This window comes from Mastigoproctus giganteus, chromosome 10 (genome assembly GCF_048544385.1).
Source record: "Mastigoproctus giganteus isolate SK-2022 chromosome 10, ASM4854438v1, whole genome shotgun sequence".
NCBI lineage: Eukaryota > Metazoa > Arthropoda > Arachnida > Uropygi > Thelyphonidae > Mastigoproctus > Mastigoproctus giganteus.
In genome coordinates, this window is record NC_143584.1 from 107,602,667 (window position 1) to 107,620,941 (window position 18,275).

An 18,275-nucleotide genomic window follows, 5' to 3' on the forward strand; every position below is an offset into this window, starting at 1 on the left:
AAATTTCTGGACATCTGTTCTACAACTGTCTTTCCTAAATTTGAATCTGTGCCCCCTCTCAGATTCTTAAGCTGAGCAAGAGGAAGAATCCCATCAGCATTCAGCTTGCTCAACCCATTCAAGGCTGTCGTTAACAACCCTGCCAACCTCTGTATCATCTGCAAACTTGGACATTAAGCTTGAAATACCTTCATCAATATCATTGATAAATATACAAAACAACAATGGGCCAAACACCGACCCCCTGGGGGAACTCCGCTAATAACATTTGTTCATGAAGAGCAGTGTTCATTGATTACCACTCTCTGCCTTCTCCTGCTCAACCATCCCTTTATCCATTGTAACAACTTACCGGCACCTCCGTAGGCAGGAGCAGCAGTGCGCAGCACGCGCTTCTTGATTAGACCGGGGTTCGAATCCGTGACCACCAAATACAGAGGATGCGGAAAGGTCAGGGAATGACCACTGCATATCCCCGGAGCAATATGGCCTTAGTTGCTAATGCTCCTTAAAACCAAAAACAAACAACAACAACAAACATTCAGACAAGCAGCTAACAGCTTAATTTAGTTAATAAAAGAAAGATGACTAATGTGTTTAAATTCAGTCAATTTCTTCAACCCTGCTGCCATGCATAGTGCAAATTGCTGTACACAAGCTGTATTTCACTTTCCATAAACTTCATAATTGGGCATGAACTGTTTTGCTGCACCAACCACTGCTTTACATAATTTTAGAACAGCTGATTGTGGTAGATAGGAAATGCCCAATGTCTGGTTACAGCTTAAAAATATGTTTAATTACATTTGCAAAATTTCACCTTGGTTGTGTATATAAATCTTTTTTTATTTTGTTATTATTATTTTTATTTTATTTGGGCACATAAATAAGTTGTTGTTTACAGAAAATATTAACCATGGAAACTGAATGAAAGGAAAAGATTATGCACAGTTTTATACTAAAATCAATAAGTATAATTATAATAAAACAAAAAACATGGGTTTTCAGGATATTTGAACTATTCAGTTGGAATGTAAAGGTTTTTAAGTGTTTGGGTTTTTTAACTTGGTTTGGCAAACTAGTATTGAAAACAAGAGAAAAGCTTCCAGAAGGAAGCTTCATGGTTAATTTTTGAACTAAATAGCAGCTTAATTTATGAACACAAATATAGATTTAATTCCAAACAACCAAGGTAAAATTTTACAACTGTATTGTTAATTTAAAATAACACAAAACTACACTGAAATTTGTCAGAACAGTTTTTAATGGCAAAAGGAAGATATTACAAAAATCTTGGAGGGGATTGCCTGACATTGTGGGAGCTGCCTTGCTCCGCTTCTGAGGCTGTAATGGAATTGGAGGGGAGGATTATTATCAGTATATCAAACAAATTAATAATCTAAATTTTTTTTTATATTATATATATATATATAATATTAAAAAAAAATTGTTGCCATAATATTAAGCTGCAGAGTTCATTGTGCAGGATACCAACTTAGAAGAACTAAGGAAAGGAAAGTATAAGTACAGCAGGCCCCCATTATAATGCGGTTCGCTTTATGCTGATTTGTTATAACGCTGTTCTTATATTATAACCTGTATCAGACTATAACGCTGTCACAGATCACTATAACGCTCTTTTACAGATTGCATCTTTGGCATATTTAACAAAATCGTTTCATTTGATGGAGTCGATAGCTTGAAAATGAATACCAAAACAGCATTAAAACGTTTCCCACGCCGACTTGAGAAATTTTCCCATGCTCAGTGAAATTTTCCAACGCTCAGTGAAATTTTCTCGCACGCTAAATTAATTGCAGTACAGTTACTCGTTATGTAGTTCTGAGATCAACATTTTAAAAAACAATCAAGTATATTACTTGTAATATTTGCGTTATATGCATTTATCCGAAGTCTAGTCATCACTCAGTACAGTATTAGACATTCTGCCTAATGGACAGTTTACTTGAACATTGTGTCGTAATTAATGCAACCAATGCAGTTACATTTACGAAGAGTTAATAATGGCAGATAAGAATGAAAAAGCAACGTCTGGGTACAGTACGAAGACTATAAATGTAAGAAAAAGACTGAATTTGAAAATTAAATTAGACGTTTTGAAGCGAATCGATTCTGGTCAATGACAAGCAGATGTGTGCCATAATTTAGGACTTGCAAGTTTAACTGTAAGAACAATTATAAAAAAATAAAGAATTAATTTTAGCAGTGGGAAAGATAGCTGTTCCACTGCAAGCAACTAGGGCTAGGCCAGCTATTAGGATTGAAATGGAAATACTTTAACTAATTTTATTGAAAATAATATCCAATGCAGAATTCAGTTAAGTTAAATATTATAAAAGAGAGAGAGAGAGAGAGAGAGAGAGAGAGAGAGAGAGAGAGAGAGAGAGAGAGAGATTAGCCAATATGATGATCTGAAGAAAACTCACCTAAAAAAAAAAAAAAAAATGTTTAACCATTTAAAACTGGTAAGGGCTGGTTGAATATATTTAAAATCCAGGGAGAAGCCGCAAGTGCAGATGAAGGAACCGAAACTTTCAAAAAAGAACTTGTTAAAATTATTGAAGAGGGGTATTATGTGTTATACTTCTCAACAAGTTTTTAACATAGATGAAGCAGGACTTTTGTGGAAACGAATCCCTAAAAGTAGTTTCATATTGAAAGAAAAAAAAAAACATGCCAGGTTTCAAAGCGGGGAAGGATCGGTTGACTTTATTGTTGGGTGGTAACACTGCCGGGGATTTAAAATTAATACCCCTTTTAGTTTATATGGAAGAGGGCCAAAGTGCAACCCAAAATCGACACATTTTTCATTTTTCATCAATTAAATTAAATCAATTTAGATCAATTAAATTCATGATTTTAATTGGAATTTTAAGTTTAATTCTGATACGTAAGTAGTTACCACATGACTACTATACGTATGTAATGCAGAATATTTTATATGTACAAATATTTGAATATTAAATATTTTGACCAACATTTGTGCATATTTTCACTACCGTTTATTATTGATTAGGAAATATCCTATGGCACCGACCGCAACTTACAAATACACATGTTACCTTATGGGAATGCAGCGCTCGCTTAGCGCAGATTCACTTAGTGCTCTGTTTTTCCGGAACGAATTGTCAGTGTTAAGTGGAGGTTACCTGTATAAGAAAGGAACATGCTGAAAGAATATGAAAAATATTAATGATTTAAACAATATAATAAAGTACATAGTCAATATGATAATGATTATATACATTGTACATAGTATAATATTAATTATCAGCATTAATGTTTGTACATCTAAGTTGCAGATTTAGATTTTTGAATATTTCGCAGATTATAAGCTTCCTCTTATTTAAGGCCTGGGATGAACATTAATGAATTCAAAATATCAGTGCTGGGAAGAAAGTAAAGTATAACGAAACACCAAATGGAACTTCGTTGGTGGATCACCACAACTGTGATGAAATTAAATTAAGTGATACCTAAATATATTTAGAAGATAACATTATCAAAAAAAAAGTAACTGAGATTTTGAATTTTTTTTTCTTCAGTTTTTTCACTTTTTTTCTTTCTCATTTAATTTTTTTCATTAATTTCATCATTTGAATTTGAATAGCCAAGTCAAAATAACAACAAATTAATATTTAAACCAATTATGTGCAAATTTTCATATAAAAATTTAAAATTTTAAAGTTTCTTAAAAATGAAAATTAACATTTTCAGGGAACTCATTCAGTAAAGTGTTAATGATATGCACATGTCTAGTAGCTTTATTGCATAAGCTTAAAAGCAGTTATGTAATAACTTTAATTTATTTTAACAGCTTCTTGAACTTCTTGAATCTCAGCCAAAAAATAAAATTCTTATTCTAATGGATATCCTTCACACAGTAGTACTCTCTCTGAAAACTTGGCTTTCTCCTTCTTTAGAAAAGGTAAGTCATAAATCATAAAATTTATTTTTATATTATGAACCAGTTCACCAAATATTAATACGTGTTGGACAGATAACTTGTGTGATCAAGACCCGCTAATATTTGTAAAATCTATTTACAACTATTATCTTAATTTCCTAATAAATAGGAATTAAGAAATATTAAAAGTTGAAATACAGTGGATTCCAGTTATTTGAGCCACCGGTTAATTGGGGCAGCCGTTTATTTGGGACAAATCTCAAAAAACAGAACCCAATCGAGAAAATAGCCAGGGTTTACTTCACTTAATCGGGGCAGGAGACCGTAGCACACTGGAGATTACCCTACGATTGTCTCCGACCGTACCACATAGTTCGGTCGGATATCTGGAGGTCACAACCATAAAACAATTGGCAATCACCTGTTTATTGGACTTTTCTGTTAGTGCAATCTATCATAAACGGATAATAAACTCGATCTTATTGAATTTGCGATAATACTGACAGCTGAAATTCTGTGGGTTATGGTAAAATATGTTTACACTTCCATGGAATCTTCAATCATATAAAAAAAATAATTTTCAGAATCTTCTCTTCATTCCTATTTTTAAAGCTTTGTAACTCATTACTCCATTCTCACTTGCGCGTGTTGTGTTACTTGAAATTTGTGTGTGTGCCGTGTTTTTTGTTATTGATTGCTTATCTTTTTACTGTTTTAAATTTTTAACCCCTACCCACAAATGTCAGTGAACAGAAATGTCAACTAGTTTAGTTAGTATGTACATATTACAGTAAATATTAATTATTCCGATTATCACGTATATTCTTCCGAATTTCACGTATCATTTAATTTTTTAATTGGTAAGGTAATAAAGGGTAAATTTGTGCCTAATATATCTTTACTTTTATAGCCTGTGGATAATATTCCTCCTATTTTCGCTAATTAGAATCGCTGTTTAATAGAATTAAAATTCAATTCACAAACGTGATCACAATGACCGGCGCTTACTACACATTGTATAGTGAACTGTACTTTTCTATGGTGAGTTTGTCATAACGTGATTTGATTGTACAGTGAACTAATTAATTAAGGCAATGGTCAGGCCACGCCTTGAGTGCTGCGTACAGGTCTGGAGGCCTCATTTTAGGAAGGATGTAGATTTACTTGAGCATGTACAGAGAAGGGCAACAAGATTGGTGAGGGGAATGAAGGGATCCTCTTACCAAGAGAGGCTTAAGTTCTGCAAATTGCAGTGGCTGGAGACTAGGCACCTGCGCGGTGATCTGATTGAGGTGTATAAGGCCTTGAATGGGTTGAGCACGCTGAATTATGATGGGATCCTTCCACTTGTTCAAATTACGAACCTAGGGGGGCATAAATTCAAATTAAGAAAAGACAGATGTAGAATAGATGTGCGGAAATTTGCCTTTAGCCAGCGGGTGGTTAATTGCCGGAACAAACTTCCATCTGTCGTGGAAGTTCATAGGTTGAATAAATTTAAGGAGGAACTGGACAGGCATTTGGAGAGAATGGTGTGTTTTTTTTTTTTTTTTTTTTGTTGGCTGATGCTGCATAAGCTCATACATTTGCTTTCTTGCATCACATACCACTATTACTACTACTACTACTAATTGTAAAGGGGGGGGAGTACATTGTATTTTTAACTATTTACATGAAACTTTGGATAACTGGGGCAGCCACTTAATCGGGCGAAAATGCACTAGTCCTGATGTGTCCCAAATAACTGGAATCAACTGTATTATATTTTAAGTCAGAAAATCTCTTACCTGGGATATTTTTCAGGAATAACTGCATCCACCTAAGATGTAAGCAGAATAGATGGAAATTATTTCTATGACCTGCTTAAAGGTGGAACAACCATGCAACAAGACCAAGGAATAAAACAAGCTTTAACCCTAAAGGCATGGCGAATAATTGAAAGTATAATGGGAGAAGATTACCCAAAGCTTGATGGGAGCTTTTCATTTATTAATAAACGTTTATTATAAATGTTTATTTTGTGATATTAGGTTCTCAGTAAAAAGAAAAAAAAAAGTATGGTGTTTGCTATTATATGTAGTGACCATTTTTAATGGAAAACAGAAATATATCCAGTTTTATAATCATCAGATATTTGAATTACATCTATATTTGTATCTACTCATTTAAATCCTCCATAAGACAAATATTCACTCATCGCCCATCCATATAAGTTATTTGCATCTAAGTACATTAAGAATGTTGAAAATTAATTTTTATTAAAATTTGTTTTAGGTGTTTTATTTTCTTTTGCATATTTAGTGCAACATTGATTAATTCCACCCCTAATTCCTTTTCCTATTGTAATTATTGTAATTTCCTATTGTACATATTGTAATTTAATACATTGTATTTGTTATTTTTAACACTGCATTCCAGGATAAACTAGGAGCTGTATAATACCAAGCAGAATCTAATTTATAGGCATCTAGACAAACATATCTGAGATTTTAAATACAAATCAGAATATTTGTTTAATAAGCTATAAAATTTAGCTTTTTCAAGTAATTTAGTTTCTTCCATTTTTCTAATGAATTCATATAATCATAGGGATATATACCTTTTCTTATCATTAAATCTAACTTATCTTATGAAAAATACTGTTTTTGAACTGATCTTTTTTGAGATTACTAGAAATTTATCTGAACTAGTTCCCACAAATCTGAATGAATCTATAGATCTCAAATAACATTTTGAATCGTTGCTTTGAGTTTTCATCATCTGTGAAATTTTCAGCTTCTTTGAGTTTAATTTCCTTATCAGAACTATATTTTTTTCCATTTTTTGCACTAAGTTTAATATTGTCATTATTAAATCCTAATTCCTTAATAAATAAGTGTGAATTGTGACAACTTAAATTATATATAATTACTGAAATAAAATTTGGATTTTTTTACTTCAGATTGCAATAATCTTAGGCTGCACCTCTAAACTTTTAATTGTTTTTCATTTTTAAATTCACTAAGAATTTCATATCTGCAAATATGGCATATTGTTGCATTGTCATATTTTATTTGCTTTTCTTCTGAAAGAGGCAACACATCTTCTTTTATATTGTAGATTCTGAATATTGTTTTTACATCTTCCACTAACCATTCTATAAATATTTTAGGTGCATCGACACCTCTGTGTCGTCTAGGTTCTTTATATTTTCATATTAAATATTGTTAACATATTTAATATAATAATAGCAATTTGTAGGTTTATGTTTTTGATAATTCCTTGTATAGGATTCATTGTAATCATTAGCATTTAGTCTCTCTGTTGATATTTTTAAGTGTTACTTTCAAAATCTGTATAAATAATACAGTAGACTGTCGAAATAACGGCACCCAAAATAACGGAACATTCGAGCTAACAGCACATTGAGATTGGTGCTGGAAAAAGAAAATGGCAAGTCTCGTGATTACTGTATTTGTTTAAGTTCACCATTTTTTTTTTTATCCAACAAAAATGTTCTTTAATAGCATGTCAGTTTCAACATATTCTTTGTATAGAATAGATTCACATGCTTATCTAATTTATTTTCAGTTATCAGTAATGGGGAAATTTAACTTTCTTCATAGTGAAGAAAGTTTCTTCAAACTTTCTTTAAGTTTCTTCAAACATTAATAGAAATAGTTTTTCTTTTTGAACTTAGGAATATCATCAAATGAAAAAAGGGAAAGGAATATTTTTAAAGTATAATGAATTTTTAATTGCTGTATTGCAGCTAAAACAGACCATTTGAAACATTGATTATCTTTATTTTTCACATTAACAATAGCTTTTTTACTTTTTATTTTTTGAGGTAAATCAATGTAAGAATTTCCTCGTATAGGATTATGTACATTAATATTTAGATGTAAATATTCAACATCACATATATCCCACTCGCAATCATGAAATGTTACTTGCATCATTTTGTTTTGCATTTCATTCAAAAGAAAATTATAATAGTTATCTAAGTTAGTTACTGCAGAATTCTACAGTTTTTACTTTGAAATGAATATACATCACATTCATCTTGTTTGCAAATTTCAACTGTTAAGTTTATATTAAATTTAAAACTCATTTTCTGTGAAATTGCTTTTATATTTTTAATAATAGTATCGTTTTTATTTTCTGAGAATATTAGGATTTAATTCACTTATTGAATTTCTAATAAGATAAGTTTTTAATCTTCCCTTGTGAACTGATTCTATTTCTTGAATTTCAATAAAATTGTTAACTGAAGCTCTATGCGTAAAACTTTCATTACGTTTATCAGGATTATAATATGTTTCACTTTTTATGAATCATGTAAAACTTTTTCTTATTTTTCTTTTAGGAAACAATTCATTAGCATCAAGTATACCAAATATTCTAGCAAATATTTGTCTTTCTCTTCTGTCATGTTTTTCTCCTTTTAGTTGTTCAATTTCATTCATTATAAATTCAATTAAAGCTTTTCTATTTCTTATTCTTGCATAGTCACGAAGTTGATTTTCATCACAGTAATTTTTCAATTCACTAATACTTTTATTTCCAAAAATATGTTGAACTCAGTTGTTTCTATATTACTCTTTTTGCATTATAAAATTAATTAAATTTTCTCTATTTAAATTTGTTTATCCCATAAATTTATAGTATTTACAAATATTGTTTGTCTCTAACAGTGATTTAACTTAATACTTGATTTTTCTTTCTACTTTTTTATGGGTAAAACGAGTAAAAAATTCAGTGATTTTTGAGAAGCTTCATTCTGTGTTTTTCTGATTTTCTATGATTATCTATACTTAATTTACAAACTTTCTTTCCACATTCACAATATGTGACATAATTATACTTGTTAATGGGATAATTTTTTGCACATTCTTTACATACTATATGATATTTTTCAACCCTTGAATATTTTGTAAATTGTGAAACAGACTTTTTTTTTTGACATTTTTTGCATATCTTTTTCCTTTTAATTTCCATAAGACTTCTTACATGTAAATCTATTTCTATGTTTCTTCAAATTATTCTTTTTTGCACTTCTCTTTCATATTCACATGAAATCATTGCTCTGTTTTTGAGTAATGTTTTAGGTTTATAATATTCTTTTTGATATGCTTTATTACAATCTCTATAATATGGGTGAGATATAGTAAATTCATTTTCATTTTTTTCTTGCTCACATTTCTTGCAGAATTTTCTTTCCATTTATAAAAACACAATTTTTTCAAATAATTGAAAAATTATATGAAAAAAAAATTTGATAAAATTGTGTTTTTATAAATGGAACTAATAAAATGATTACAAAACATTGGGTAATTCCAATCTATTCCATTCAAAAAATTACAAGACTTAGATATTAATGTATGTTATCCAATTAAAAAAATTGAAATAATAAAAACATAAAAAGGAGATAAAGTAATTTACCAGATAAATAACATAAAAATATTGACAATTGCAATAAAATAAAAATTAAACTAATTATAAAGCTATAGAAAAAATGGGAAAAAGTAAAGCTCATATAATTGACTTTGAAGCATAAAATTTGAAACAGAAATAAATTTATTAAAACGGGAGGCTCTTTAGTCATTTTTTGCTTAAACCAATGTTGGTGAAAGAGGCCTATGTGCTCTGGATTCATATTATTGAAAGAATTATAATTCCTCAGAGCGGTTTAATTTCAGAATACACATACAAGTACGGTTAATATATAAATATAAAGAGCGGTTTAATTTCAGAATACACATACAAGTACGGTTAATATATAAATATAAAGAGCTTTCGGCTGAGCGGACAGCCTTCTTCAGTTAGAAAATATATTAAAATGGCAGTTGGAATGGAGATGTGCACTGCCAAGATGGTGCGTGAGGCGCGTGGCTAATTGTTTGAGGTTGAAGTTTGTGGCTGTGACATATGGTGGTGACGTGGCCAGCATTTGCCTATGGACAGAATTATTGCTAGCTGCTACTTTGGAGAGACTGGACGTCGGCTCGAGAAACGTCTCTCAGAACATAAAAGGGCGATCCGTTTGGCAGATGTGGAACACTCAGCTATCGCCGAGCATGTCTGGACAACCCACCACGACATTGACCCACACCGCGATGCCGTGGTTGTGGACAGGTCCCACCATTACCTAAGGCGCACCTGGTTGGAATCGTTAAACATAAAATGCTCGGATACCTCTTTGAACAGGAACAGTGGTTGTCAAGTTAACCCCATCACAGAAGCAATAATTCTGTCCATAGACAAACACTGGCCACGTCACCACCATACGTCACAGCCACAAACTTCAACCTCAAACAATTAGCCACGCGCCTCACGCACCATCTTGGCAGTGCACATCTCCATTCCAACTGCCATTTTAATATATTTTCTAACTGAAGAAGGCTGTCCACTCAGCTGAAAGCTCTTTATATTTATATATTAACCGTACTTGTATGTGTATTCTGAAATTAAACTGCTCTGAGGAATTATAATTCTTTCAATAAACCAATGTTGTTTTCTTCAAAAATATAAATAATTTTAATTTTTTAATTTTTGTAATTTATTTTAGGAAAATGAATGATTTTAAGGGAGGAGAGGTATTATTTGCATTTGTAAAAGTGTATGTTGCCCCAGAATCCCTCATCTCTATTCTACTATCAACAGCTTGCTGGCTAAAAGAAAATTTCCTGTAATCTAGTCTAAACATCTTTCCCCATAATTTGAATTTGTGATCCCTAGTTCTGGAATTTTTATAACAGTGAACATTTCACCTTAATTCATTTTACTATCTTCGCTCAAAGCTATACACTTCAATCGATCCTCCCTCCCCTCTTAGTTGTCCGATTGCAAAACTCTAGCACACATAATCACTTTCCTCATACAGTTGCTCTTTTAAAGATATAACTATATGGGGTGCTCTTCTTTTGACTCTTTCAAGAATCTCAGTATCTTTTTTTGGTGAGATCTCCATACCTGGACACAGTATTCCAAGTGGGTCTTACAGTTTCCTTATAGGGAAGTTATAATGGGATTATAACTTCCCTATCACTACAGGCTATTTATCAATAAATCGCGCAGTGCGTAGCACACGCTTCTTGATTAGACCGGGGTTCGAGCCCGTCATCACCACCAAATACGGAGGATGCGGAAAGGTCAGGGAATGACCACCGCATATCCCGGAGCAATATGGCCTTAGTTGCTAATGCTCCTAAAAACCAAATAACAAACAAACAAACAATCAATAAATCGCTGATAGCACTTGGGCTTTCCCTTACCGCCTGTCTGCACTTCTCAAAGAACTTCATATCTCCCCTTATCATGGCTTCAGGATCCTTTTCCTTCTCAACAATTTTTAATTCACTCCCACTTGTATAAGTTGTTTTGGGTTGCTATTCCTCAAGGACAGCTGGAGCCAGTGCTGCATTAAAATAAAGCTCTACCACCTTCCTAACCATGCTTCAAACCTGTTCAGGTTATCCTGAAGAGTACTGCTAATGATTAATACGCTCCTAATCTTTACTAGGCACAATACGGCCTAAGTAACCCTTGCACCAAAAATAACATAACAATATTAGTACCTAATCTTTGCATCATCTGCAAATTTTGACATTATGCCCTCTGTCCCCTTATCAATGTTGTTTATGAAAATCAGAAACAACAGTGGTCCAAGAACTTCAGTAGAGTATCTATTGCCTCCTGGTGTACAGTGCCTGCTGCTGTGTAGCCATCCTGCAATCCAGCTTACTTAGAATCTTTCCCAATAAATATTTCAGTTTATATTGTAACCTCTCATGATGAACTTAACTGAACTCACTAAAATCCAAATAAATTAAGTTGAAATTACTTCCTACATCCAATTTGTGTGTTATTACTGAGTAAAAACAACTAACCAAGTTAGTTAAATGTGAATTTTCCCTTAACAAAACCATGTTATATTTTCTTCAGAATGCGATTTATCTAAAGGTCCCTGGACTGCACTCTTAATCATTATCTTCAAGATTATCCCAACCATTGAAGTCAGACTAACCAGTCTGTAGTTTCCCATTTTGCTCTTAGTCACCTTTATGTGCTGGCACTTCTCCAGCCCAAAAGAATCTCTCCCAAGTCCAGTGTTGTCCTCATAATTAACCTCAATGGTTCAATACACTCTCTGGCCGACCTCCCTCAAAATTATTGGATATATATTCCATCATCTCCAAGAGCCTTACTTGCCTTTAGGTTTGAAAGTTTATCTGGTAAACAATCATCTGCAAGTCAAAATCGCTAATTTCAAGCACAGCATCCCCACCACCACAGTCTTTACTCACCAAGTTTAAAGACTGAAGGATCTTTCATTAGTAAAGATTGATGTGAAGTCCCTATTCATTTCATCACCAACATCAGCTAACAAATTCCCATTAGACAAAGGTCTGATCTGATCTGATTTTTCTTCTTCTTCTTCTTCTTTGTATTCACATACATGAAAAACTCCTTGACCCTGTTCTTTCCTCTCTTAGCCAGTGCTTTCTTGTACTCATCCTTTGCTATTCTAACCTTACTTGAATGTAGGCCTTGAATGGGTTGAGCACGCTGAATTCTGATGGGATCCTTCCACTTGTTCAGATTACAAACCTAAGGGGGCATAAATTCAAATTAAGAAAAGATAGATGTAGAATTGATGTGCAGAAATTTGCCTTTAGCCAGTGGGTGGTTAATTGCTGGAACAAACTTCCATCTGTCATTGTGGAAGTTGATAGGTTGAATAAATTTAAGGAGAAACTGGACAGGCATTTGGAGGGAATGGTGTGATTTTTTTTTTTTTTTTTGGCTGATGCTGCATAAGCTCATACACTTGCTCTCTTGCATCACATGCTACTACTACTACTACTACACAATTATATATCAATTTGTATTTGTTGTAGGTTTCAGTATTTTTCTTAACTCCTTAACTTTCCCATGCTATCTTTTTCTGCTCTATTAGACTTACCATCTCAGTATTCATCCACCTTGGCATCCACACCGTAGGCGCCTCCGTAGCCAGGCGGAAAGGAGCAGCAGTGCGTAGCACATGCTTCTTGATTAGAATGGGGTTCGAGCCCGTCACCACCAAATATGGAGGATGCGGAAAGGTCAGAGAATGACCACCGCATATCCCGGAGCAATATGGCCTTAGTTGTTAATGCTCCTGAAAACCAAATAACAAACAAACAAAGCATCCACCTCATTGTGTTATATTTTCTTAATGGTATATTATTCATTGATAAATCTTAAGTGTCTGAAATAAAGATAGTAATATATATTTTCTGAAAGCCTTATTAGTAACAATTTTAGTGAAATTGTACAATTTCTAAAACATTTAGCTAAACAGTACTATCTTTGATATTTTTAGACAATCATCAAAAGTCACTTCGAAGAAAACTGCCAACGAAATGTCAGTCCAAAACAATTCAGGGATTGTTTAATGGAATATCATAATTTAAAACAAAGAGCCAGTGATTATGTAAAATTAGATGCAGAAAGTGTGAATTTAAATGACACACTGTCTTCTAGTGGCACTGAACAAAGTGATAACAACAGAAAGCCTGAATCTCCACTACAAGTTAAACTTATAGTGACTGTAAGTAGTCTGTTACTATTGTTCTGTAGTATACGGATGGTGTGTGTTTATATTTTTATTTATATCTGTATATATTCACTTGGTGATACTTGTAATTTCTGTGATTTTTTTATAATAGTTGATTAGAGATACAGTCATTTGATATTTTTAAGGTTAACTAGTGGTATTACTTATGTTACTTACATCAGACTAATTCATGCAAATTATTAAATGAAAATAAATGAGTTCAGCAAGCTTAGTGTTATTGAACAACTGATTATATAATAATGATAATTTATCATTTTATTATAAATTGAAGGGAGGTGAATATTGATTCTACCTGCTTTTAGCCCTCCCCCATATTGGCTACCAAATTATATTTATTGAATAACATTCTGAGATCATTATTTCCAGATAAGTACAAATACAAATTTATTTTACCAACATTTTTTAAATTTTCATTTCTGTTTTGGAAGTTGAGTACCATGGATGACTTCATCATCATCAGCCGTTTTCAATCCACTGCAGGATGAAGGCCTCTCCAGCAACTTTCCACTTCCTTCTGTTTTATGCAATGGCCATCCATTTACAAACTTGTAAATTTCATCTGTCCATCTCCGTTGTTGTCTTCCAGGTTTTCTTCTAGCTCTTCTTGGGTACCATTCTGTTATTTTCTTAGTCCATCTGTCATAATGTCTTTGAGTGCAAGCTATGTCCTGCCCAAGACCATTTTAGTTCTTTAGTTTTGATAAGAATGTCCTTTACTAATCCATGTGTTTCTCTTCTTATCTAACAGTCTGATTCCCAATATAATTCATTCCATTCTTCGCTGTGACTTATTTATATGGATGACTTATTTGTGACAAATAAGGAGCTCAGAGGTCTTAATCATGTTGGATGGCATATATTTTCTGTTTTTAGCTAATAAATTTTTCTTTTAGTAAGGTATAACTTATTTAAAACCCAACAAATTTAACAGTATAGCACAACATGTAACATAAACTTGATAGCTTAATATGTATTAGCGAATTTAGGTATATACCGGTATATTAGTTTAGGGTAGTATTGTCAAATTAAATTCAAAATTAAATGTAATCATGCCCCACACTAGAGCAGAAAATCAATGGACTCAAAGTAGCAAGGGTGTTGTGGCTCGGGAGAACTGAAGAGGCATTTCTCCCACAAATCACAGTCGAAATGTGCTACTTGTGCAATGTGTCTAGTCTGCACAGGTAGCACAGTAGTATTGTCACTGTCCTCCCCAAACCCGGTGGAAAAGGCCCAGGTTCGAATCCCATTGATGATGCGAGGAACTTTAATCGGTTTGTTTCACTGCACGGCTGAGTTAGTCAGTCTCAGGCATAGATAGCAAGGTTTTTTTTCCCCAGAAGTTGGGGGGTTTTTTGCACAGCAAAACAGGCAAATCGACCAGAGAACACACACAATTTACAGACACAAATACAGGTATGTGTAAGGAATTACCTGGTGACCTATGGCGCTTCCGTAGCCAGGTGGGAAGGAGCAGCAGTGCGTAGCATACATTTCTTGATTAGACCGGGGTTCGAGCCCATCACCACTAAATACGGAGGATGCGGAAAGGTCAGGGAATAACCACCGCATATCCCGGAACAATATGGCCTTAGTTGCTAATGCTCCTAAAAACCAAATAACAACAACAACAACCTGGTGACCCTAATATAATAGTTTAGTTTGTGAAATGTATTTTTCCGGACATTTCTGATACAGAAATGAGACAGCCAAGGGCAATATCTTTGCGCAGAGATATTGCAGAGATATCAGTGCAGAGAGTGGAGAAATTAGGTGCCAACTCGGCATTCTAATGGGTATTTATGAGCTTGAAGAGTACAATGGATGCCTTCAAAAGAAATTAAAAGGGGGCCCATTGAGCTCGCAGCTGCCCAACTCCACAGAGCTGACACTTGTGTATCAAGCAGTACAGTGGCAATCCCCAAGGCAGAATGCGCTGGTCCCAAAGGAAGTAGTTATTGTTGGTGAATCTATTTGTCAGGGAAACATAAAATATATTGTGCAAGAAGAATAGGTGGAATAGGACCAGAGTGTTTCTACTAGGGAGAAAAAGCAGATAACATAGAGCAGATATAATTTTTAAAGGGAATTAGGTGATATTGTTGTCCATGTTTGCACTAATGATATTAAGAGGTCTGAGGATTTAGCAAGTACAGGGCAATGTTGGGAAAAAGTCATGAATTAGGATTGAATTTGGAAGTGTCTGCAGTTCTGAACACGATAGGAGGAAGGACATGCTGAGAGAATTGTCAATCAATTCAGCTCTGGAGAGCTTGTGCAAGGCTCGTGGTATAAAATTTTTTTCTGAGTGTGGTCTGTGCTTGTTAACCGGAGAGGCTGTTTATACAGGAATGGGATACACTTACATGGAAGGGGTACAGGAATATGAGGCATTGATAGGTAGGTTTGAAATCTGGTAGCTTGAGGGGATACACAAACTAGTAGATTAACTAGAGCCATGGGCAGAGGTGAAATTGATTCTTGCACTGCTTTTATTGGAACATGGAGCATCCTAGAAAGCAAGGTGTCAGGAATTTCAAGCCATGCTGTTGGGTGTCACAGAACAAATAAATACATGGGCTGTATTAGAGTAACTAAGAGTAAGAATAGGTGCATGTACACTAATGCTAGGAGCATTGTAAATAAATTTAATGAATTTGAAGTACTGATTAAGTCATCAAATGTAGACATTGTAGGGATATCGGAGACATTGTGTCACTCAGCTATAAGTGATGCTGAATTTTAATATGGGAATACAGTGTATACAGGAAGGACATGGTATAGTGTCGATTGTCAAGCAGTACTGGGGAGTCTACCCCCAACTCTGCATTTGTATACTCTGTGTTGCAGTACAATCTCTGTAAAGGTCAGATACTGTGAGTTTTAGTTTTGGTTTGCGTAGTGTAGTGTTGGGTTATATTAGTTTGTTGTTCCTCTGGTCATTTACCTGTGGGCCTCTTGGGGCCATCCTTGCCTCTAGGAGGCATACCAGGTGTAGTAGGGAATAGAAAAGTCATGGGGTGGAGAGGTAAACACAACTCTGGAATGTGAATAAGGGAGTGGGGGAGATAGGTGAGGAGGGGTAGAACAGGTGAAGATAAAGAAGGTGGATGATAGGAAGACTTTCCACCTGGAAATAGAAAATTAAAGGGATAGAGGGCCATCCCTATCAGGAAAGGTTGGTTTGGGAGGTGAGGAGGAAGGGAAACAGGAATTGTAGGGGAATCAAGCCATAGGGCTAGGGCATCCTATGTGGGGGAAGGAGAATGAAATGCAGACTTGAGTGCTTCTCTGTAAGTAATCCCACACTGGCCAGGACAGCAGGAGCCAGTGCCAGCATATCCTATGCCATGCCTCAGATCAAGGGGCATGATGTCAGCAAGGTAGGGGGGGGTTTCCTAATAGGTTGCCCTGACTGTAGTCAAATTAGGGGACAGCTGTTAGAAATACACACTCAGGTAGTTGCATACCTGTCATACTTATATTTACACCATCATACACTTTTGTTTTTTCATGTATTTAAAGGCAGGTCGAATAGCAGCACATAATACTTTCTCTCTCACACATTTGTTATTCTTATATTCATTATAGTTCAAACAGACATGACATAGGTGCCACAACTTTTTATATATATATATATATTAAAACACATTCGTTCAGTTATTGCATAGTTTATATAGGTGACCTGACGTTCATTCAGTTTTTACAGCTTAACATGCAAGAATAGCTAAATTAGATTTTTTTAATATACATATTCAGAGTACAACATTTGACACTAATAAGATAATCAATCCCCATTTTCACATGCTTATCCCACTCAATACAGTACCTTGAATAGGATGCACATTCAGTACACAGTTCACTCATACATTTGCACATATGGGAATTTGCACACACACACACACACACCCCACATCACAGCAGTTACTCATGTAACCAAAGATGTATTCACATTATTACATTAAGACCTACTTGTGCTCATGAGATGTTCACACACATGTATCCATTTTTGTTTATAATTTGTTTATTCAGAATAACAATAATAGACAGATAACATATATTTATGGTTAGGCATATAAAATAATTATAGCATATGACATAAATAATTACATCTAGAAAAGTTTTACAAAAGAAGAGATGTTAGAAAGCATACTGGGGCAAGCTCTCAATGCGGGTGCACTCGAGAGCTGGCGCCTCCGTAGCCAGGTTGGCAGGAGCAGCAGTGTGTAGCACACGCTTCTTGATTAGACCGGGTTTCGAGCCCGTGACCACCACATATCCCCGGAGCAATATGGCCTTAGTTGCTAATGCTCCTAAAAACCAAATAACAAACACACAAACAAACTTGAGAGCTGAAAACCAGCATAGACTACCATTTATGGTTTTAACATACACCAAAGTGCGTACACCCAAGCAGGAGCTCTCCATCATGTCCGACAATGTGGGCATGACAGAATGCTGCAGAGAGCATAGACTTGAACACACTAACGCTCATTAACCTTATATACACCATGAAACAAATGCCCAGGCAAAAACGCTCCATCACATGCGGCAACTCAGATGCAATAGAGAGCTCCAGCCATGCACACAATTGTCATTTATACAAGAATTCCCATAATACATACACTTATGCAAAATAACAAACAACACATGCACATTATGACACACAAAAATTCTTTTACTTCTGAATGTGAACCATCATTCCATAAAATATACATAATTATGCTAATAATACACATTTAT

General features: G+C 34.2%; 1 protein-coding gene across 2 annotated transcripts in view; it reads left to right on the forward strand.

Annotated features, from left to right (window-relative positions):
- Window positions 1–18,275, forward strand: part of Tti1 (Telo2 interacting protein 1) — a 600,292-nt gene that overhangs the window by 462,450 nt on the left and 119,567 nt on the right. For both annotated transcript variants that reach the window (XR_016547507.1, XM_090382195.1), the window contains exons 16-17: window positions 3,839–3,949; window positions 13,278–13,505. Coding sequence is in view for 1 of the 2 variants with exons in the window: in XM_090382195.1 (XP_090238321.1) it covers window positions 3,839–3,949; window positions 13,278–13,505 (339 nt within the window). In the remaining variant the exon portion in view is untranslated. The remainder of the gene's footprint in view (window positions 1–3,838; window positions 3,950–13,277; window positions 13,506–18,275) is intronic.